Source organism: Mustelus asterias, chromosome 13 (genome assembly GCF_964213995.1).
Source record: "Mustelus asterias chromosome 13, sMusAst1.hap1.1, whole genome shotgun sequence".
Lineage (NCBI taxonomy): Eukaryota > Metazoa > Chordata > Chondrichthyes > Carcharhiniformes > Triakidae > Mustelus > Mustelus asterias.
In genome coordinates this window covers 106918315-106940619 of record NC_135813.1, presented here as the reverse complement: position 1 = coordinate 106940619, position 22305 = coordinate 106918315, and the positions used below count along the sequence as shown (strand labels likewise).

At 40.9% G+C, this 22305-nt stretch overlaps 1 protein-coding gene across 1 annotated transcript; it reads right to left on the bottom strand.

Moving 5' to 3' along the window:
- Positions 1 to 601: 601 nt before the first annotated feature.
- Positions 602 to 14561, bottom strand: gpn3 (GPN-loop GTPase 3). Its single transcript, XM_078227462.1, has 8 exons — positions 14419 to 14561; positions 10754 to 10862; positions 7932 to 8099; positions 6919 to 7043; positions 6332 to 6447; positions 4551 to 4647; positions 3600 to 3728; positions 602 to 1209 (listed from the first exon to the last, which is right to left on the bottom strand). The coding sequence occupies exons 1-8, from the start codon at positions 14464 to 14466 to the stop codon at positions 1141 to 1143; spliced, it is 861 nt and encodes a 286-aa protein (XP_078083588.1). The 5' UTR covers positions 14467 to 14561; the 3' UTR covers positions 602 to 1140.
- Between the last annotated feature and the right edge of the window lie 7744 nt (positions 14562 to 22305).

The window sequence follows — 22305 nt, the reverse complement described above, 5'->3', positions numbered from 1 at the left end:
CATATAAATACTATAATTACAAGAGTAATTAGAGGTTGGAAACTGCAAAAAGCATCTCACCTCTGGACTCCACAAAATCTGTCCACAAGGCACAAGTCAGTAGTGTCATGGAATACTCTTCACTTGCCTGGATGACTGCAACTCCAAGTCAAGAAGCTCAACACCATGTGACCAGCACCCCACCTACCACCTTAAAAAATAATTCCTTCCTCCACAGATACACTGTGATAGCAGTCTGTACCATCTTACAAGATGCACCACAACAGCTTGCCGTGGCTCCTTTGATAGCACTTTCTAAACCTGTGACCGCAGATGCATGAAGACTCCACCATCTGCAAGTCCCCTCCAAGTCACACACCATCCTGACTTGGAAATATATTGCTATTCTTCACCGATCCTGAGTCAAAATCTTGGAACTTCCTCCCTAACAGCACCTATACCCATTGGACTGCAGCAGTTCAAGAAAGCCACTCACCATCACCTTCTCTGGGGCAATTAGGGATGGGCAATAAACACTGGCCTTGCCAGCGAAACTCACGTCCCATGAATGATTTTTAAAATCCCATTATGCGTTTCAAGTGTCATGTGAAAGTAGTATTTTGGAACAGAAAAATATCAGATTTATTAAAACAAACTCATTGCTGTATACTGTACAATTCCTGACTGCCCATTTTGCAGAAGAAATAACTTACTCTAACATACTTAAGGAAAACACATACTCAAAGCAGAAGATGTGCAACAAACTGAAAAAAAACTTATCCATCCTCGCAGTTTGAAGCAAACAATCTTTTAAAAGGTACAGCTCTTTAAAAGTGTTGCTTTAGATAAAAATGATTTGCTACCATTCTTGCTAAACATCAATTAATTATTTTTGGCACCTTAAGTAAAATAGAAACTCTGTGTTGATAAATTATCTGCACATAATTATCTAGCAAGCTCAAACAATAATAATTTTGATTTATAAAATCAATTTTGAAGGACTTGAGATCTTCTCCACACAATATGATATAAATTCCCAAACAAGATTCCTAAATTGCTTCACATTAGGAAATGTTGGAAAGAGACAATGCCAATGGATCCAAGTAGAATGCTTCTTACACACGTTTAACTGATCCAAACATTTGGCCATACCCAGGAACCTCAGTCTGCTGCTGCACCTTGGAAAAGCTGCTCACTTGTGCTGGGGGCATCAGTGTCTTCATCTTGCTCCTGTAATAAAAGGCCTATTAGTAAATGTAATTATGAAAGCCAGTTCTGAAAACCCCTCCTATTTCAATAGATAATTATGTAACTGAACTGAGTATAGTCTCCAGGACAATAAGGGGTGAACAAAAAGTCCTGGCCTTGCCAAAGACACTCACATCCCATGAATGAATTTTTAAAAAGTCTTAAGATATGCTATTACACAGCAAAGTTACTCAATTGAATTATGTATCGTTTTTAATAAGTTCGTTGCATTTTTTTAGTTCCAAAGTTAATCAAAAAGAAACTAAGCAAAAGCTAAATAGGAATACATTAAAGGTGGGTACTCATTTATTGAACTATACAACCTCACATGTTTACAGCATGGCGTTATCGGCTGGAAATTAATTGCACTCCCCCGCCCTTCTCTTGAAGAGAATGACTCATCTTGAAATTCCATAGGAGTCAGAAACCTACTAGTATTTCATCCAAGTACCCATTCTTTAAATGACCCTACACAGTGCATGTGTGCAGGTTATTCAATTGTAGGAAGCATCATAGCTGAAACTTGGTCCTATCATTACCCAGTAATGGGTAATGGGCGGCACGGTAGCACAGTGGTTAGCACTGCTGCTTCACAGCTCCAGGGTCCTGGGTTCGATTCCCGGCTCGGGTCACTGTCTGTGTGGAGTTTGCACATTCTCCTCGTGTCTGTGTGGGTTTCCTCCGGGTGCTCCGGTTTCCTCCCACAGTCCAAAGATGTGCGGGTTAGGTTGATTGGCCAGGTTAAAAATTGCCCCTTAGAGTCCTGAGATGCGTAGGTTAGAGGGATTAGCAGGTAAATATGTGGGGGTAGGGCCTGGGTAGGATTGTGGTCGGTGCAGACTCGATGGGCCGAATGGCCTCCTTCTGCACTGTAGGGGTTCTGTGATTCAGTGTACGTTTACCATAAGACCATAAGACATAGGAGTAGAACCAGGCCACTGAGCCCATAGAGTCTGCTCCGCCATTCAATCATGGCTGATTTTTTTCTCATCTCCATTCTCCTGCTTTTTCCCCATAACCCCTGATCCCCTTATTAATCAAGAACCTATCTATCTCTGTCTTAAAGACACTCAATGACCTGGCCTCCACAGCCTTCTGCGGCAAAGAGTTCCACAGATTCACCATTCTCTGGCTGAAGAAATTCCTCATCTGTTTTAAAGCATCGCCCCTTTAGCCTGAGGTTGTGCCCTCTGGTTCTAGCTTTTCTTACTAGTGGAAACATCCTCTCCACGTCCACTCTATTCAGGCCTCGCAGTATCTTGTAAGTTTCAATAAGATCCCCCCTCATCCTTCTAAACTCCCAACGAATACAGACCCAGAGTCCTCCTCATACAAGTTCTTCATAGTAGGGATTATTCTTGTGAACCTCCTCTGGACCGTTTCCAAGGCCAGCACATCCACCCTTAGATATGGGGCCCAAAACTGCTCATAATACTCCAAATGGGGTCTGACTACTGCCTTATACAGCCTCAGAAGTACATCCCTGCTCTTGTATTCTAGCCCTCTCGACATGAATGCTAACATTGCATTTGCCTTTCTACCTGCCGTTAACCTTAACCTTAAGAGAATCTTGAGCAAGGACTCCCAAGTCCCTTTGTGTTTCTGATTTCCTAAGCATTTTCCCATTTAGAAAATAGTCTATGCCTCCATTCCTCCTTCCAAAGTGCGTAACCTCACACTTTTCCACATTGTATTCCCTCTGCCACTTCTTTGCCCACTCTCCTAGCCTGTCCAAGTCCTTCTGCAGCACCCCTGCTTTCTCAATATTACCTGTCCCTCTACATATCTTTGTATCATCTGCAAACTTAGCAACAGCGCCTTCAGTTCCTTCCTCTAAATCGTTAATGTATATTGTGGAAAGTTGTGGTCCCAGCACTGACCCCTGAGGCACACCACTAGTCACTGGCTGCCATCCTGAGAAAGACCCCTTTATCCCCACTCTCTGCCTTCTGCCAGTCAGCCAATCCTCTATCCATGCCAGGATCTTACCCTTAACACCATGGGCACTTAACGTATTTAACAGTCTCCTATGCGGCACCTTGTCAATGGCCTTCTGGAAATCTAAATAAATCACGTCCTCTGGTTCTCCTTTATCTAGTTTTGTACACCACAGATTAAATCGCAGGTCCATCAGTCACCACAACTGATTTTGCAGTTGAAGTGGTTTTAATAAGTTTAGTTCTTGGCCAGTTTGGTAACTAAGGAGTACAATCTGAAGTCATGCTTAAATTACTTCAAGTACGTCACCTACTATCTGTCATGGAATATCTATGGCTCAGAGAGAGTCCTAACAACTAGGCTGAAGGAGAGTGGGTGGTCAGGACAAGCAGTATCACTGGAAAAATCTTACCCAGAATCCATATGTCACTCACCTTTGGTTCTTTGACTTCAAAATCCTCTCCATACTGAATGGAGAAGTCAATGTGCTGCAAGACTATATTAATACATTCTTCATCTGAGCGGTCAAATGGCAAAAAACGAACCATGCTGTAGTCATCAACCTGAAAAGACAAATGTTGATGTTAATAAACACCAGCAAATGTTTAATCAGCATCATTCAGAGGAAACCTATAAAATTGTAGATCCCATGATTTTCACTGCTCAGGATATAATAGCATTTTAGTCGGTATTTAAAAAGAAATATTAAAAAGCACAACAAATTGGATATTACTTGCAAGAAAACACCAGTACTATTTTTAAAACAAAGTACATTTACATTTTTTGAGAAAAGTTCAGTTTCAAATCAGACCTAGATGTCATAGTCGCTGGCTGTATCCAGTAAATTGGCTTGGAATGTTTTAAAAACCAGCACTGTAGCAATGGTATGACGATGGTATATTCCATTACTATGTCTCAAATTCTTTTGAAAATAATGGCATAGGTCGGTCAAACAATGACATGCAGCACCCAAAGATTTCCTGGGGCTCTCCTTTCACTGCTTCGCCATGACCCTCGTCAAATAGTGAGAATTCTAGTACTATAGCTCCACTCTCTATAACATCAATATTGAGGTTCAATTTGCTGCCAGAACACTGCACTGATCGGTGCTAGTTATCTCACATCTCTGTCCTTTGATTACCAAACCTCAGACAGCGGAAACACTTTCCCCTTATTTACTCCATCAAAACCTTAAATCATTTTAAACATCATCATTTCAATCTTCTCATAACTTTCTTTGCTAATATTAATATTTTACTGATGTTACACAATCATATTTGTACAAAGATGGAATACAGAATTTGGTTGAGGAAAGCTAATTCAAATCGAGCATTTTTGATGTTAATGGAAACTTGGCTTCTTTAATTGCAGCACAAAATACTTACCAATCCACAAATTGCTTTGGTTAGCTTTTTGAATTTCTTGCTTTTCCAACAGTCAGTTGAATCATGCATCAATGAATACATATCTGGGTCTAAATACCTTGAATGAAAGAATATCGGGAAATATTGACATAAATGCCCAAAATCTGTGTCAAAACAATTTCTAAAAATGTATATGAAAGATTTGCTATAAAACTGTTTTATAAAATGAATCCTCAAACTATAGGTTCTTTGCTGTTTTGAGAACTCTTTGTAGGAAAGTGAATATAATTTAATAGAAAAAGAAATGAAACAATTTTTGCATTGCACCTACCAGCATATTATCACCTGAAATAAGCTTGCTTTGAGTTGCCTCGTGTGTTATCCAATTTGGAGAAAGAGCTTAAACTATGTAAAGTCAAAAGGTGTGGGTTCAAGTCCCACTCTGGAAATTAAACACAAAATCCAGGCTGACACTCCAATATAATACTGGAGGAAGGGGTTATGCACTATTGAAGTAGTGCCACATTTTGGACAAGACATTACACCAAAGGCCTGCTCTTCTTCTCAAGTATAAAAGATTTTACCGCATTATATTAAAGAACAAGGAAGTTCTCCCCACTGCTCTGGCAAAGTTTATTCCTTAATCAACAATACTAAAGTAAAAATTATTTGGTCCTTATCACATTGCTCTTTGTGGGATCTTGCTTTGCACCAAGGGCAACTAGGGGATGGGCAATAAATGCTGGGCAGCCAGTGATGCCTGTGTCCCATGAATGAATAAAAAAAAATTGTCCTGTTTCCTCCATTTGTGACTACACATTTCAAACGTTCTTCACAAATTGAAATGTGCTTTGAGACCTCCTGAGGCAAGTTCTTTCTTTAAAACCAGTATCAAGAGTTCCTTAAAAAGCTGAAGATTTTTAATATACCACTTTTCAGGTTTAGCTGGCCCTCAAACATGCAAACAAGTACAAATACAAACCTTCTTTGTCAGACAGCGCTGCAAACACCACTGTTAAGACCATGTTCCACCACAAATAAGAGAAGAAATGTCCGCGTGGTATTTGCCCATCAGAATATACAATGTTCAACCTCAACTTAAAAGACAGGAAAAGTACCACACAGCTGGGCCTTCTTCCTATCCCAAACACAACAAATCCATATTGTACACACTACACGGGGACGGACATGCTGACAGAAAGGGGAAGATGGGAATACAATCTCCAGGCACAACAACAACTTAAAGCAACCATTCTCCAAGGAAAGGTAGGATAGGGACTGAGCATCTGTCTAGTCACTGCCAGTGCCCACGCAGTAACTGCCCACAATATGCCTTTATCTTAAAGTGTGTAATATCATGGCAGCAGGGTATAGAACAATGCAAATGGTATTATGTTAGAAATGCATGTTCTTACGAATACACTTCAAGGTGAAAAGAAAGTTCAGAAATTTTTAATATTTCTAATGTCAGTCTCCAATATACTGCATAGCAGCTAATTCCAAGCACGTCGCTTTTCAGTATAGAGGTTTTTCATGTGTTCAAAATTTGCTTTTGCCTAACTTAATTAATTTATATTTAATTTGTGATGTAAACACCACGACCAATATCTGTAATTGCATCAGTTATTGAATTGTAAAATTCTAAAATAATTTTCAGCTGTCGCTTGTCAAACTGAAAACAATCTAAAAATGGTCAATAACAAAATAGATTTCTGAAACTGTATACCATTAATAAGTATATTACAATCAGTAATAGTTTATGTACAATTGGTCCATCAGGTGCAACATAATGTTTCACTTACTTTTCAATTTCTTTTTTTGCTTTCTTGTTCAGTAAATCCATTTTTGTCATGATGTTGACCTGAGGAATTTCCAGAGACACCATTGCACTGAGAGCTGTCAATACACCTGACACAAACTAAGAAAATTCTAAAGTTATACATCCGCATATTTTATGGTGAATGTCAGATTTATACCATGCATTAACTATTTATAAAATAATTCACAGTTTCTGCTTTAGCTAATGAAATAAGTGTTGCGTTAAATGTACTATGGGGAGTTGAGCCATCTAAAAAGATCCCAGATTCAATCTTTGGTTTTTGTCAGTGAGGGACATGGCAATTGACCTCAGTGCCTTTAGGCTATAAAGGAGAAACCCACACTGTGTGTTCTCACTCATGCCTGTCATCCTTCTAAATGCTCTGCAACATTGAAAGGGGATGGTATCAGTCTCAGGACTTTTGTCTCCAGTCAAATAATTTGCTGATTTCATGATATTTAATCGCACATATTCAATAACATCTGTTATGTGATAATTAGATGGTTGCAAAGACTTGAAACACAATGATGCAGGATTACTGTGACATTCTGATTAAGTAATGAAAACTACCTTGAATGACTCCACCATAAATTGAGAGTCAACAAGAAATACCCCACAGACACGAAACTCCCACTGCTGCAACTGTTCCACCAGCTGCTTCATTACTGGAAGATGAGTGTATAACTCAATTTGACCTGTATTTAAGGAATGAAGACATATTAGGTTACAAACTGTTTGCAACATTCAAAACATTCAAAACTTATAAGGGTACAGTTACAAAGGTGCACACGGTTCAAATTAAAGTATAATGTTATCATAATAACCACAGCAAGGAACACTGGCATAACACAAAGTCATATAGATCAGACAGAATCATTCAAACCTGCAACAATGATTAGGAAATATAGATATGGATGTTGAATGAGAGAATAGTCAAGATTGACTTTTCCTACTTTCTCTCGACCATGAGATGACTTAATTGAATAGCTTGCTAATGCTCACTGTCCAAATTCTCCCATAGACTGAATTTTGGGAGAAGGATTAGGAGCTGCTGACACTCACATTTCATGAGTCAACATCTTCAGAAGGGATCCGAGGAAAATCAAAATCAGAAGAGCCCAAAATTGGTATGCTAGTAATTCAATACTTTTGTGATTCCTCCTTCAATCAGATTCATTCTCTAAATCCGTTAGGATTTTTATATTAGATATTAGTAGAAATTTTGTTGCACCTTATCATTACACTATGCCAAGTTAAATGTTACAAAGAATTAACTGCATTTACGACAAAGATGAACAAAATGTAATTGTAAGACTGGTCTTCAATGTATTTGGAAAACAAGAGAGATGAGATGAGGCAAAATTTTCTTACACGGCAAGTTAACTGTTCCACCACACTATAGGGTGCTGGAAACAGATTCAATGGCAACATTCAAAAAGAGAAAAGCTAAGGGAGTGGGACGAATTGGAAAGCTCTTTTCAAAGAGCCTACACAGCCGCAATGGGCATCCTTCCAGGCTCCAGTTCTGTTTCATCATATCATTATCAAAATACTACCGAAAATACATATCAATTTCTACATACCTGGACAATCAAATAGTATATAGTCATCTTCCACATGACCTAGACAATCTGCCAGCCAATCAAAGTTGTTGGCAAAGTACTCCATACAGAAAATGAGTCCACCATTTGGGCCAAACCTTAAGGAATCATCCTCCATTACATCATCCAACTGGATGAGCTCCCGGATATCTATATCCAATAAGAGTAAAAAGGGTAACCTCACTATAACATTTATAAATTGGGGGAACTTAGTTTTAAAACTGGACATCTTATCAAAATAACCAATGTATGTAAATTCACCATAAACAATTATTGTAGAATAAAACTACTGACATAAAAGACAATCTGCTACAACTCTACATTTTTTAACAATAAACATGGCATGGAATATAACCCAAAATATGTTACATACACAAAGATAATAGATATGATTTTTTTTCTTCACAGCTCTTCATTTTCAGTTTGCATTCAATTATCTGGTAAACCCTTATGAGTACTGGGATAACTATCTGTGTATAAGGTGATTGCTTAAGATTTGCAATTATGTCTATGTTCATTTACTGAGCCAGAAACAGATGGATAGTGCACTCAGAGGGAGTTTATTCATTCGTGGGACATGAGCGTCGCTGGCTGGCCAGCATTTATTGCCCATCCCTTGTTGCCCTTGAGAAGGTGGTGGTGAGCTGCCTTCGTGAATCACTGCAGCCCATGTTGTGTGGGTTGACCCACAATGCCGTTAGGGAGGGAATTCTAGGATTTTGACTCAGCGACTGCGAAGGAACGGCGATATATTTCTAAGTCAGGATGGTGAGTGGCTTGGAGGGGAACTTGCAGGTGGTGGTGTTCCCATTTATCTGCTGCCCTTGTCCTAGATGGAAGTGGTCACGGGTTTGGGAGGTGCTAAGGATCTTTGGTGAATTGCTGCAGTGCACCTTGTAGATAGTACACACTGCTGCTACTAAGTGTCAGTGGTGGAGAGATTGAATGTTTGTAGATGTGGTGCCAATCAAGCGGGGCTGCTTTGTCCTGGTTGGTGTCAAGCTTCTTGAGTGTTGTTGGAGCTGCACCCATTCAGGCTTGTGGGGAGAATTCCATCACACTCCTGACTTGTGCCTTGTAGATGGTGGATAGGGCTCTGGGGAAGTCAGGAGGTGAGTTACTCGCCGCAGTATTCCGAGCCTCTGACCTGCTCTTGTGGCCACTGTGTTTATGTGGTGAGTCCAGTTGAGTTTCTGGTCAATGGTAACCCCAAGGATGTTGACAGTGGGGGATTCAGTGATGGTTACACCATTGAATGTCAAAGGGCGGTGGTTAGAGTGTCTCTTATTGGTGATGGTCATTGCCTGTATTTGTGTGGCGCGAATGTTACTCGCCACTTATCAGCCCAGGCCTGGATATTGTCCAGATCTTGTTCCATTTGAACATGGACTGCTTCAGTATCTGAGAAGTCGCGAATGGTGCTGAACATTGTGCAATCATTGGTGAACATCCCCACTTCTGACCTTATGATGGAGGGAAGGTCATTGATGAAGCAGCAGTCTAGGACACTACCCTGAGGGTCTCCTGCAGAGATGTCCTGGAGCTGAGATGACTGACACTCCATAACCACAACCATCTTCCTATGTGGCTGGTATGACTCCAACCAGGGGAGAGTTTGCCCCCCCGATACCCATTGATTCCAGTTTCGCTTAGGCTCCTTGATGCCACACTCGGTCGAATGCGGCCTTGATGTCAAGGGCTGTCACTCTCACCTCACTTTGATCCAAGCAACAGACTTGGGTGCAAGTTATTAGATGAACATCAAGAGTCTCCGATGTCTTAACTTCGATGTTTTTCTTAGAAGTCAATATACAGCAAATGTAAAAAAATTATTTTTATGCATTTCTTGTTAACAGTTGAATAGTACTCAGCAAAGCGAGGACAGGCTCTCATCCATTTTGAATTTAAATCTAAATTAAAGATTCTAAATTGAAGATTTAGAGGGTTTAATGGAATTGCAGGATTTTGTTCACAATGCTTAAGGATTGGAGACAAGTTAGAAAGTATTTAAGGAAAGCAGGTTGATTTATTTTGATGCATAAATTGCATCAGATTATGAACTAATTCACTCAGAAAGGTAATTGATAGGAAAACGTAAATAAGTTGACGAGGCAACCAGCTGAGTTTTGGAACACAAAAGGATATTAAGGGATATTGGTGGCAAAATGGGGTTAATGTGAAATAGTTTTATTTTATACATTATTCACCTATCAAGGAATTGTGTCATTGAGAGAATTTTCTATTCCAGAATTTATTTTTATCACATTTCAACAGATATTTTTAATAATTTACCATGAAAATGAAATTCTGCTTGCAATGGCACATTATACTATGCAAAGGGCGGCACGGTAGCACAGTGGTTAGCACTGCTGCTTCACAGCTCCAGGGTCCCGGGTTCGATTCCCGGCTCGGGTCACTGTCTGTGTGGAGTTTGCACATTCCCCTCGTGTCTGCGTGGGTTTCCTCCGGGTGCTCCGGTTTCCTCCCACAGTCCAAAGATGTGCGGGTTAGGTTGATTGGCCATGCTAAATTGCCCCTTAGAATCCTGAGATGCGTAGGTTAGAGGGATTAGTGGGTAAATATGTAGGGGTAGGGCCTGGGTGGGATTGTGGTCGGTGCAGACTCGATGGGCCGAATGGCCTCCTTCTGCACTGTAGGGTTTTTATGATTTCTATGAAAGTATACTCATTGTACCAAGGGCATATACTCTTTACATTGTTATGCTGGAAAAATTAAGCCTTGTTCTGATTAAGTTTTCAGAAGAACAGTTTAAAGATGAATTGCGAAGTTAATGGTCAACTCACCTGCCAAGATAGGATAGTCAAAGTATTCTGCAGCAGGGTCAAGATTCACCACCTGTACAGATCGATTCATCACTTCACAGTGCTGCTGTATAGTGGAACAGTAAGTGCTCTGAAATGAAAGATAGCAAATCCAGCTTCTAATTTAAGCATCTTGTATTAAATATACAAATCAAAGAACACAGAAAATCGCCCAAACCTGTTCACTTCTAATCTAACAATTCCCAGCTTGATGACGAGAAATTTGCAACATTATGTAACCAAAAAAGGCTAAATTTCACTGCTGAACCTTATGACGCTCATCAGTCCAACTAGAAGTTTGGTTTAGTCACGATATGAACTTCAGATGTTTTAATGGACCCGAAGGCATATTTTCCCCATTTAATTACTGCTGTTACCTACCATTTAATCTTTTGGGTGGTAAAGAAAGCATAATGGACATAGATCAATGTAATAAAATAATTTCAACAAGGTGTTCAAAATATTTTATAAACCACAAAAATAAAATCCAAAGCAAGGTTATTGTGTTTTTTGTTCAGTATTAGTATTCTTTGATGGCAAATGCAAAAATAGCCTAGGAGCATTCCACAACATGGTTTACATGATACAATTTTCTTTAAAATTATGACTAATGAAAATCTATAAATATGGATATAGAGTACAATAGGAAAGAATTAAAAATTTTGTTGGCTACATTTAGGGTGGCACGGTGGCTAGCACTGCTCCCCCCAGTGCCTTGGACCCAGGTTCAATTCTAGCCTTGGGTGACTGTCTGCGTGGAGCTTGCAAGTTCTCCCCCGTCTGCGTGAGTTTCCACCAGGTGCTCTGGTTTCCTCCCACAGTCCAAAGATGTGGTTAGCTGGATTGGCCATGGCAAATTGCCCCTTAGTGTATCAAGATGTGGTTAGATCGATTAGCCATGGAGTGGTTATGGGGATTGGGTCGGGGGAGAGGGCCTGGTAAGACAGTCTGTTGGGATTCTACGATTTAAAATAGCAAGAGCAGATTTTGATTCGCTGTTATAGAAGACATAAGCACAAATCCACCAGAACAGAGATGAAAAACTACTGTAATGAAGAGAGATCTCAGATAAACCTAATTCCGTTGAAGAGATTTAACGTTCTTTTTTATTTTGAGGGATTTTGACACAAAACAAATTGCTGCCTTGGGTTGTAGAGTCACCTGCACAAGGTCATCAATTTCAAATCATCAACCACAGTCAGCAAAGGCTGCACTTGGAATATAGTGTTCAATTCTGGTCGCCACACTACCAGAAGGATGTGGAGGCTTTGGAGAGGGTACAGAAAAGATTTACCAGGATATTGCCTGGTATGGAGGGCATTACTTATGAGGAGAGGTTGGAGAAACTTGGTTTGTTCTCACTGGAATGACGGAGGTTGAGGGGCAACCTGATAGAAATCTACAAGATTATGCGAGGCATTGACAGAGTGGATACTCAGAAGCTTTTTCCCAGGGTGGAAGAATCAATTACTCGGGGGCATAGGTTTAAGGTGCAAGGGGCAAGGTTTAAAGGAGATGTACAAGGCAGATTATATTTTTACACAGAGGGTGGTGGGTGCCTGGAACTCATTGTCAGGGGTGATAGTGGAAGCGGATACGGTAGTGACTTTTAAGGGGGGTCTGGACAAATACATGAATAGGATGGGAATAGAGGGATTATGGTCCCCAGACGGGTAGGGGGTTTTAGTTAAGTCGGGCAACATGGTCAGTGCAGGCTCGGAGGGCCGAATGGCCTGTCCCTGTGCTGTAATTTTCTTTGTTCTTTGCTGAAGAATGGAATGATTTAATACAAAGCGGAGACCATTGCAAATTTTATGGAAAACAGATAAATATTTGAAGCAGAGGAAGTTATGGATACACAGAGAGGGTGTAAGACAGTGGATTGCTCAAGCAAAAAGTCAAAGGAGATATTATGGGCGGAGTGGGCTACTTCTGTGTTGCCAACTTTCATGATTCTATAATAAAGGCAAAATGCTGCAGATGTTGGAATCTGAAACAAAAATAGAAAATGTTGGAAAATCTCAGCAGATCTAACAGCATCTGTGGAGAGAGAATACAGCCAATGTTTCAATCCTGGATAACCCATCGTCAAAGCTGAAGACAAGGAAAATAGGACAAGATTTTTACTGTGAGGACTGTAATAGATAGGAATGGCGTAGACAAAAGACAAAATGGATGTAAATGGTAATGATAAAGGCTAGGAATGATACCAATAGCATCCATTAAGAAATTGGAATGTGTAAATGGTAGAACAAAGGTGCAGAGTGTAGGAATCTGGCTGGTGCCTTAGTGAAGTGGAGAAGGAGGTGGAAAGTGAGATGGAAGATGGAAAGTGAGATTTTAGAAGTGGAAAACTAAAAATATAAAGTAATAAAAATGGATTAATAAGATGAAAAGAATAAATGAAATAAAATAAGTGGAGTGGAGGTGGAGGAGAGAGTTCATGATCTGAAGTTGTTGAACTTGATGTTTAGTCCGGAAAGCTCTCAAGTGCCTAATTGGAAGATGAGGTGCTGTTCCTCGAGTTTACACTGGGTTTCGCTGGAACATTGCAAACATGATGTGGAGATGCTGGCGTTGGACTGGGGTAAACACAGTAAGAAGTTTAACAACACCAGGTTAAAGTCCAACAGGTTTATTTGGTAGCAAAAGCCACACAAGCTTTCGGAGCTCCAAGCCCCTTCTTCAGGTGAGTGGGAATTCTGTTCACAAACAGGGCATATAAAGACACAGACTCAATTTACATGAATAATGGTTGGAATGCGAATACTTACAGCTAATCAAGTCTTTAAGATACAAACAACGTGAGTGGAGAGAGCATCAAGACAGGCTAAAAAGATGTGTATTGTCTCCAGACAAGACAGCCAGTGAAACTCTGCAGGTCCAGGCAAGCTGTGGGGGTTACAAATAGTGTGACATGAACCCAATATCCCGGTTATCCCAATATCCCATGAACCCAGTAACCGGGATATTGGGTTCATGTCACACTATTTGTAACCCCCACAGCTTGCCTGGACCTGCGGAGTTTCACTGTCTGTCCTGTCTGGAGACAATACACATCTTTTTAGCCTGTCTTGATGCTCTCTCCACTCACGTTGTTTGTATCTTAAAGACTTGATTAGCTGTAAGTATTCGCATTCCAACCATTATTCATGTAAATTAAGTCTGTGTCTTTATATGCCCTGTTTGTGAACAGAATTCCCACTCACCTGAAGAAGGGGCTTGGAGCTCCGAAAGCTTGTGTGGCTTTTGCTACCAAATAAACCTGTTGGACTTTAACCTGGTGTTGTTAAACTTCTTGCATTGCAAACAGCCATGGGTGGACATGTGGACAGGGTGGTGTTGGAATGGCCAGAGACGGGAATGTGATGATTCTATATTGCATGTTGTGTGACAGCCTCAGGCAGCCAATTAACATTTTACATCTCAACAAACCAGCTCAAAAACAATTAACAATAAAGAAATCGCAGCAGTCAGTGGGAGTTTTGATGATAACATTGTTATAAAACCAGACAGGCTCAGAGACAGCGCCTTTCAGCTCAGCCCTCCGGGTGGTTACAATATCCTGTCAGAAAAGCGCTGGCACCCCGGCGGTGCTGGATAAAAACATGCTGCTGTAATTGCCGGGGCTGGAAGGTGTTCAATACCTTCCCGCTGCCGGCGGGCCCCATCACAAGCTGCGCAAAGCGAGGCATCCCTCCGTCCCCCACGGCACCCGGCACCGGGGGTGTGCGTCACTTCCGGGACCAGGGCGCGCGCCACTACCGGGGCTCGCGTCACTTCCGGCTACGGGGGCCCATTTGCACAACGTCACACAGCGAGGGTGCATTCCGAAACGCGCTCACCAGGCGGCTCCTCCCAACAATGGCCCTTTAACCTGGGTTTTAAAAATCCTGGAAGTAAGAAAATACTCCGGCTCTCTTCAGCAACATGTGTTTCACCTCTGGTTAAACCAAGTTCGATGGTAGTCATGATGTGGAGATGCCGGTGTTGGACTGGGGTGAACACAGTAAGGAGTCTAACAACACCAGGTTAAAGTCCAACAGGTTTATTTGGTAGCAAATACCACTCGCTCCCTCATGGCGTTTGCTACCAAATAAACCTGTTGGACTTTAACCTGCTGTTGTTAGACTCCTTACTGTGTTAAACCAAGTGCGCCTGTCTCCTTACATTCATGGTTAACATTACATTGATGTTTGGGGTGGCACACTGGTTAGCACTGCTGCCTCACAGCACCGGGAAGCCGGGTTCAATTCCTGGCTGTAATATGTTTTATTATTGTTAATTGTTTTTGAGATAGTTTGTTGAGATGTAAAATGTTAACTGGCAGCCTCGAGACTGAAGAGGCTGTCACACAACATGCAATATAGAGTCATGACATTCCTGTTGCTTGCCATTTTGACACACCACCCTGTTCTCCTGACCACATGTCCATCCCTGGCCTTTTGCAATGTTCTAGACAGATCATTGTCTGTGTGGAGTTTGCATCTTCTCCCCATGTCTGCATGGGTTTCCTCCAGGTGCACTGGTTTCCTCCCACAGTCTAAAGATTAGCCATGCTAAATTGTCCCTTACTGTCAGAGGGACTATACGTGGGGTTACAGGGGATGCAGCCTGGGTGGGATTGTTGTTGGTGCAGGCTCGATGGGCCAAATGGCCTCCTCTTGCACTGTAGCGATTCTATGAAAAATAAATTAAAAAGTTGCAATGGAAACAGATAAATAGCCAAAGACTGGTCAATGGAATCAACAAATATTTTGTAAATTCCAGTTTTATGATATAAATGTACCTGTCACAAGTGCTTCCAGTGAATGTTCTTTGTGTGGAAAAAGTTTAAAATTATCTGCGAAGAACGATGACTCAGGAACATTTGACAAGCTCAGCAATGCTGAAAATACTTCCTTACAAGATTTTACCTATGATGATGTTACTGATGATTTTGTGAAGAAAAAGTGTGGAAGAAATTGACATGGATTGCAAACAACTCATGAAGCAAGAAAATCTTAAAAATATCTCCCTTTTCCATATTCGCTTGTTTAAATTCTGTTTTTCAAATGGAACCACAATGGTCTGATATGGCTGTCACATGCAGACAGTTATAACCGGTCAGTAGCCGTCATCCCCTACAGCTCTCAATGCTGGCCTTCAGAAAGTCTCTTTTGGACAAAGAATGGAATTCTGCCAGACAGTTGCCTAATGGGATATACCCCAGAATACTGAGAGAGGCAAGGGAGGAAGTTGTTGGGGCCTTGAGAGAAATCTTTGTATCCTCACTGGCTACAGGGGAGGTCCCAGAGGATTGGAGAATAGCCAGTGTTGTTCCTTTGTTTAAAAAGGCTAGCAAGAATAATCCAGGTAATTACAGGCCGGTGAGCCTTACATCAGTGGTAGGGAAATTATTGGAGGGGATTCTTCGAGACAGGATTTATTCCCACTTGGAAATAAGTGGACGTATTAGTGAGAGGCAACATTGTTTTTTGAAGGGGAGGTCGTGTCTCATTAACTTGATCGAGTTTTTCGAGGAAGTGACGAAGATGATTGATGAGGATAGGGCAATGGGTGTTGTCTACATGGACTTCAGTAAGGCCTTTGACAAGGTCCCTCATGGCAGACTGGTGCAGAAGGTGAAGTCACATGGGATCAGGTGAGCTGGCAAGGTGGATACAAAACTGGCTCTGTCAAAGAAGACAGAGGGTAGCAGTGGAAGGGTGCGTTTCTGAATGGAGGGCTCTGACAAGTGGCGTTCCTCAGGGATCAGTGCTGGGACCTTTGCTGTTTGTAATATATATAAATGATCTGGAGGAAAATGTAACTGGTTTGATTAGTAAGTTTGCGGACGACACAAAGGTTGGTGGATTTACGGATAGCAATGAGGACCATCAGAGGATACAGCAGGACATAGATCGGTTGGAGATTTGGGCGGAGAGATAGCAGATGGAGTTTAATCCGGACAAATGTGAGGTAATGCATTTTGGAAGGTCTAATACAGATAGGAAATATACAGTAAATGGCAGAACCCTTAAGAGTATTGATAGACAAAAGGATCTGGGTGTACAGGTACACAGGTCACTGAAAGTGGCAGTGCAGGTGGAGAAGGTAGTCAAGAAGGCATACGGCATGCTTGCCTTCATCGGCCGGGGCATTGAGTTTAAAAATTGACAAGTCATGTTGCAGCTTTATAGAACCTTAGCTAGGCCACACTTGGAATATAGTGTTCAATTCTGGTCGCCACACTACCAGAAGGATGTGGAGGTTTTGGAGAGGGTACAGAAAAGATTTACCAGGGTATTGCCTGGCATGGAGGACATTAGCTATAAGGAGAGGTTGGAGAATCTTGGTTTATTCTCACTGGAACGACAGAGGTTGAGGGGTGACCTGATAGAAGTCTACAAGATTATGAGAGGCATGGATAGAGTGGATAGTCAGAAACTTTTTCCCAGGGTGGAAGAGTCAATTACTAGGGGGCACAGGTTTAAGGTGCGAGGGGCAAGGTTTAAAGGAGATGTACGAGGCAGATTTTTTACACAGAGGGTGCTGGGTGCCTGGAACTCGCTGCCGGGGGAGGTAGTCGATGCAGATATGATAGTGACTTTTAAGGGGCATCTGGACAAATACATGAATAGGATAGGAATAGAGGGATATGGTCCCTGGAAGGGTAGGGGGTTTTAGTTAAGTTGGGCAGCATGGTCGGTGCAGGCTTGGAGGGCCAAAAGGCCTGTTCCTGTGCTGTAATTTTCTTTGTTCTTTTGTTCTTTGTAAAGCCGCTGATATTGGACTTGGATTCACTGTACTCTACTTGATTGGATTATTTGCTGCTGAGTGCTATAAATAAAAATTAGGAATGACTAAAGTACTCAAATTTTGCTATTGTGGTTTATGAATTTATTGGAACAACTTAACTGTACTGTCTTTTAATAATATGTTCTGCAAAACCTTCTAATGCATTCTCAAATTTTGTTATAGACTTCATTAAACAATAAAATAAAATTAGAATCTGTTCCCATTAGCTGATCTTACAAAGGTTAGGAGACACAAATTTAAAGAGTGATGGGGGGCGAAGAAGAATGTTTTTGTGCAGTGCAGAGTAATGACCTGGAACTCATGGTTTATGCGGGTGGAGGAAATGGAGACGACCAATGATTTCAAAAGGAAACTAGATGCACTCCAAGGAAATAAACTTGCACAGCATGGAGAACAGGATTGCTTTACAGAGACCCATAAGACATAGGAGCAGGGGGTAGGCCATTCAGCCCATCAAGTCTGCTCCAATGTTCAATGAGATCATGACTGATCTGATATGACAATCATCAACTCCACTTTCCCAACTTTTCCTCATAATCCTTGATTTGGTGTGGACTTGATGGGCCCAATGGCTTCCTTCTCTGCTATAATGACTCCATGACTCTAAAACAATTAAATAGTTGTTAGTTTCCAGAGTAACTATGATGAGTTCTACTCATTCAACAGTTGCATTTGTTTTATTTAATTTAGTAATTGAATTTTGAACAATGAAATAAGCAAAGGACTAGAACCATTTGAATTGCAATGTTGCAGACAAATTGTGAAAATTTGTTGCACGTTGAATGAGAAAGCCTTGAACGACAATAAAAAGAGGGGATCAATGAGTGATGAGAAAAATAAGAAATTGCAAATATATTATTTCGGAGTTGCAAGGAAGGTTGTTGGGCATGTTACTGTCTGGAAAAGCTGACCATAATAGATCAAGAGATCGGTAAAGAAGAATAGAACTAGATGATTTGATGTAATGGGAAAATAGAAAATAAAAAGCTAAATAATCAATCTGTACACACACCAGAATGTGCAGATTGATCTGCAGTTGGTAACCAGCACAGAAAAGACAGAGAGGAAGAGCTGTGCACTACATTGAGAAACCATTTCATATAATACCTTGAAATCAAATGTTATTTTATTTTGTGTTAAACTTTTTACTTTGCTATTCATGAAGAGATTTGAATGAAATCCAGGCCTTTAACCTTATCGTGGCTACTCATTGAGAATAAATTCAAAGCGCTGTTGCTCTAATTGTCATTCTGTGTTCACTAGGCACAATACATTTTGGTTGTCAAAGCAACAATGTATTCAACGAATACCTCCTATAGTTCGGCCTAATTAATTTTTTACACAAACAGCATCTTGTGAATTAATTCAAGCAAGGCTGTCAAAAGAATAATCTTTGCAAAATCTTGCAGAGCAGCTTCCAGTATCACGCTTATGTATATAAATCATTAAAAGCTATTTGAATGGTTTTTAAATATTCAACTGTTACCTTTTAAAAAGAAAGTGTTCATAGAATCCCTACAGAAGGAGGTCGAGTCTGCACTGACCACAATCCCCCACAGGCCCTATCCCCACGTATTTACCCTATTAACCCCCTGACACTAAGGGTCAATTTAGCACGGCAAATCAACCTAACCCGCACATCGGAGCACCCGGAGGAAACCCACGCAGACAAGGAGAGAATGTGCAAACTCCACACAGGCAGTGACCCAAGCTGGGAATTGAACTCGGGTTCCTGGCGCTGTGAGGCAGCAGTGCTAACCACTGTGCTACCGTGCCGCCCCGAATGGCAAAGTGCAGCAATTTTCAATGGCTTCCTGGATTTTACATGACAATTATTACAAGAAAAATTTAATTGTTCCTTTTATTTCTCTTCTCTCCTTAAGAGTTATACTAACTTATATTGGAACAGGGGAGGTCTTGTGGAGCAGTATTTAGCATTCCTGTCTCTGAGCCAGAAGCTTCGGGTTCAAGTCCCACGTCAGGACTTGATGGCCAAGGAAGGTGTGTTGATAACACAGCCATAGTATCAACCTGCAAAATCCTTCCAACATGTGCCAATGAAGGTAAGAGTGGGAGAGACTTCTGGTCAGCCATGTATGACGCGGATTGGCACCCCTCAAGCTTTGGTGGCAGGCTAGCGACCTGACCCAGGAAAACGCGCTATGGAAATAGATGAAAGTCTGCCTTGTGCACCCTTAGGTGTGGGAAGAGAAACAACAATATTGGAACTGGCACCCAAAGTCTTCCAGTTTCTCAATGCAGCTGCACAAAAATTGTATACTATTCAAACACAGAGGACATCACATCCAAGTGTGACGATGCTCTTGTCAAACATAAATATACCTTCCATTAAAAGAAATCAGGAGGGGAAAACCAAAAAAAACTACAACAAGAAATGATGTTTTGTCCCGTAGGACTTGTATGTGTTGATACATGCCCTTTATGGTGGAGATCATCTAAGATGGATCCCACATACTATATGAAAGATTAAAATGCTGTTCTGAGACGACAGGGACACTTTTGCAGAGCGTGGCTCCCTCACTCAATGAAAGTGCAGACCACAAAATTGTCCGATTGGAGTTATAGCAGCTCTGAATTGTCCGATTGGAGTTATAGCAGCTCTGAATTGTCCGATTGGAGTTATAGCAGCTCTGAATTGTCCGATTGGAGTTATAGCAGCTCTGAATTGTCCGATTGGAGTTATAGCAGTTCTGAATTGTCCGATTGGAGTTATAGCAGTTCTGTGCTGTGCTGAACGGGGCTCCGTGCCAAGAGCCTTGTCTCAGAAAATGTATGTGTCAGCTGATTTTTCTTTTTTTTGTTCTATCTGTGAATTAGATTGGTACGTACAGTTACTGCAAACTGGAATGAATGTTCAGGCAATGATGCTTGGATTCTAGACCTCTCATTTATCTTTCCAGAGCTATTCTGCTATTTTACACGAACTTGACTTGCTTTGATGGGAAAAGCTAATATGTAATTTACAATCATTGTTGTGTTAAAAGGAAAGGCCACTGGATATATAGAAACACTGCAATGACAAACCATTACCCCCAGGTCATCATCCCTTGTGACCAAAATATTACTGCTATTAAGATTCTGCATGCTTACCTATCTTCAAAGAGATTATTTCTACATCAAAGGGCCCCAATGTTTAAACATCAAGCCTGGTGCACAATCCTTGGTTCTATTTGTTATCCCATTAACATTCAGAGGTGTATACAGCTCTGTGAATAGCACATACATCATTATTGCAGAGAATTTCTAGTTTGGCAGGAAGGGCTTAAAAAAACTCTTTTAAACAGATTCAGTTTACTAATGAGCTCATAACCAAACCAATGCTGGCAGACAAACTACCTTTTCCCACACTTATGCTACAACTGTATTCTTGATGCAAAGTGGTCTTTCTTTCCAACCCTGCTGTAGTTGTGGTACAAATGCAGCCAGAGTCCAAAATCAAGAACTGAGGGGACATTTCAATGAAAAGGATAAGAAATCACTGGATACAGGAGTCTCTCTCTCTCTTTCTCTCTCTTTCTCTCCTTCACGTTGTGTTCAATTCAGGCCCTTAAGTGTTAGTGCAAATTTAAAGCTGCTTCACATCAGCTGTAACCTTGTAGCGTATAAGCTCCCTAAATGTTTTATGAATTACCTTTAATAATAAATGTAGTCAATAGTTTAGCCCATAAAAGGTGACATGTCGTGAAATATTTTTGGATTACAAATTGACAGGAGACAGCATGAATATCCTAATTAGAGTCTGTCATGAATGTGCCAAGGAACAAGCAGTACCAAGAATGTAACAAAACTTACAGGTAGACGCCATCAGCATTTCGAAAGGCATTTCACAGAATGTGTGTTTCCCAGTGATGAGATTAGCAGGTTTTAGACAGACCAGAAGAATACATCATCATGCTAACAGGAAACACCTTAGCCGATTGAACCATCAAGGAGAGGCATACATATGTTAATTTTTTTAGAGACACAGGAGCTGAGGAGACAGACAGCAAATACACAGAGAGAACAATCAAAGGGAAAAATATAATTACCAGCACTTGGGGAAGCAAGGAAGCAGATTTCACCTAGCAGACTGGAAGCCAGTTCCACCTGGCAGACAAGAAGCAAGAGTGCAGAAATCTTTGTGGAGGCAGTTATACCCGTATCTTTGCTGAACCAAGAAGAGACATTTCCTAGAATAACTCCTCAATCGTGTACAATGTGGTAACTAGAAGCTGGTCTTTACTTCTCGGTTTATTGAAATTAATGCTATTAGGGAAGAGGGAAGTCCTGAAAGAGTTCATATCTCTTAAATATACTTTGGATCAAAAAGAATAATTTCTACATAAACTGTGTGGGTGATTTTGTAGTTCCTATACATAACTGTCTTAGATTATTATAGTTCTGTTTGTATATTTGTGTCTTTTCTTTATTGTAATAAATAGTCTTTAATAAGTGTTATATTGTGTTATATTATGACTGGGCTGGTTACTTTCTCACTGGCTCTTCCATGTGACTCCTCACACCATTTCGGTAAACAAAATTATACACCATCATGAACCGATGCTTCCAGTTGGGACACCCTCACAGTTAACATCAGGCGGGTTTGTAACACGCTCCAGGAAGCATGATTGGGAATAATTGTTAGACGTGGATTTGCTCTTCAACAACAGCAAAACAAATACAAATTTAAGTTCATAAAACCCTGAATTATCACCAAGACGTGAAGTATTGAG

What these genes read in the sequence shown, in the direction of transcription:
- gpn3 (XM_078227462.1), bottom strand. Translation starts at nt 14,466, where the DNA reads ATGCCTCGCTTTGCGCAGCTTGTGATGGGGCCCGCCGGCAGCGGGAAG. An exon ending in CCAAAGCAATTTGTGGATTG is followed by an intron (nt 3,729 to 4,550) that starts GTAAGTATTTTG and finishes TTGTCTTTTCAG; the next exon opens with GTTGATGACTACAGCATGGT. An exon ending in TTGAAGTCAAAGAACCAAAG is followed by an intron (nt 1,210 to 3,599) that starts GTGAGTGACATA and finishes CTTTTATTACAG; the next exon opens with GAGCAAGATGAAGACACTGA.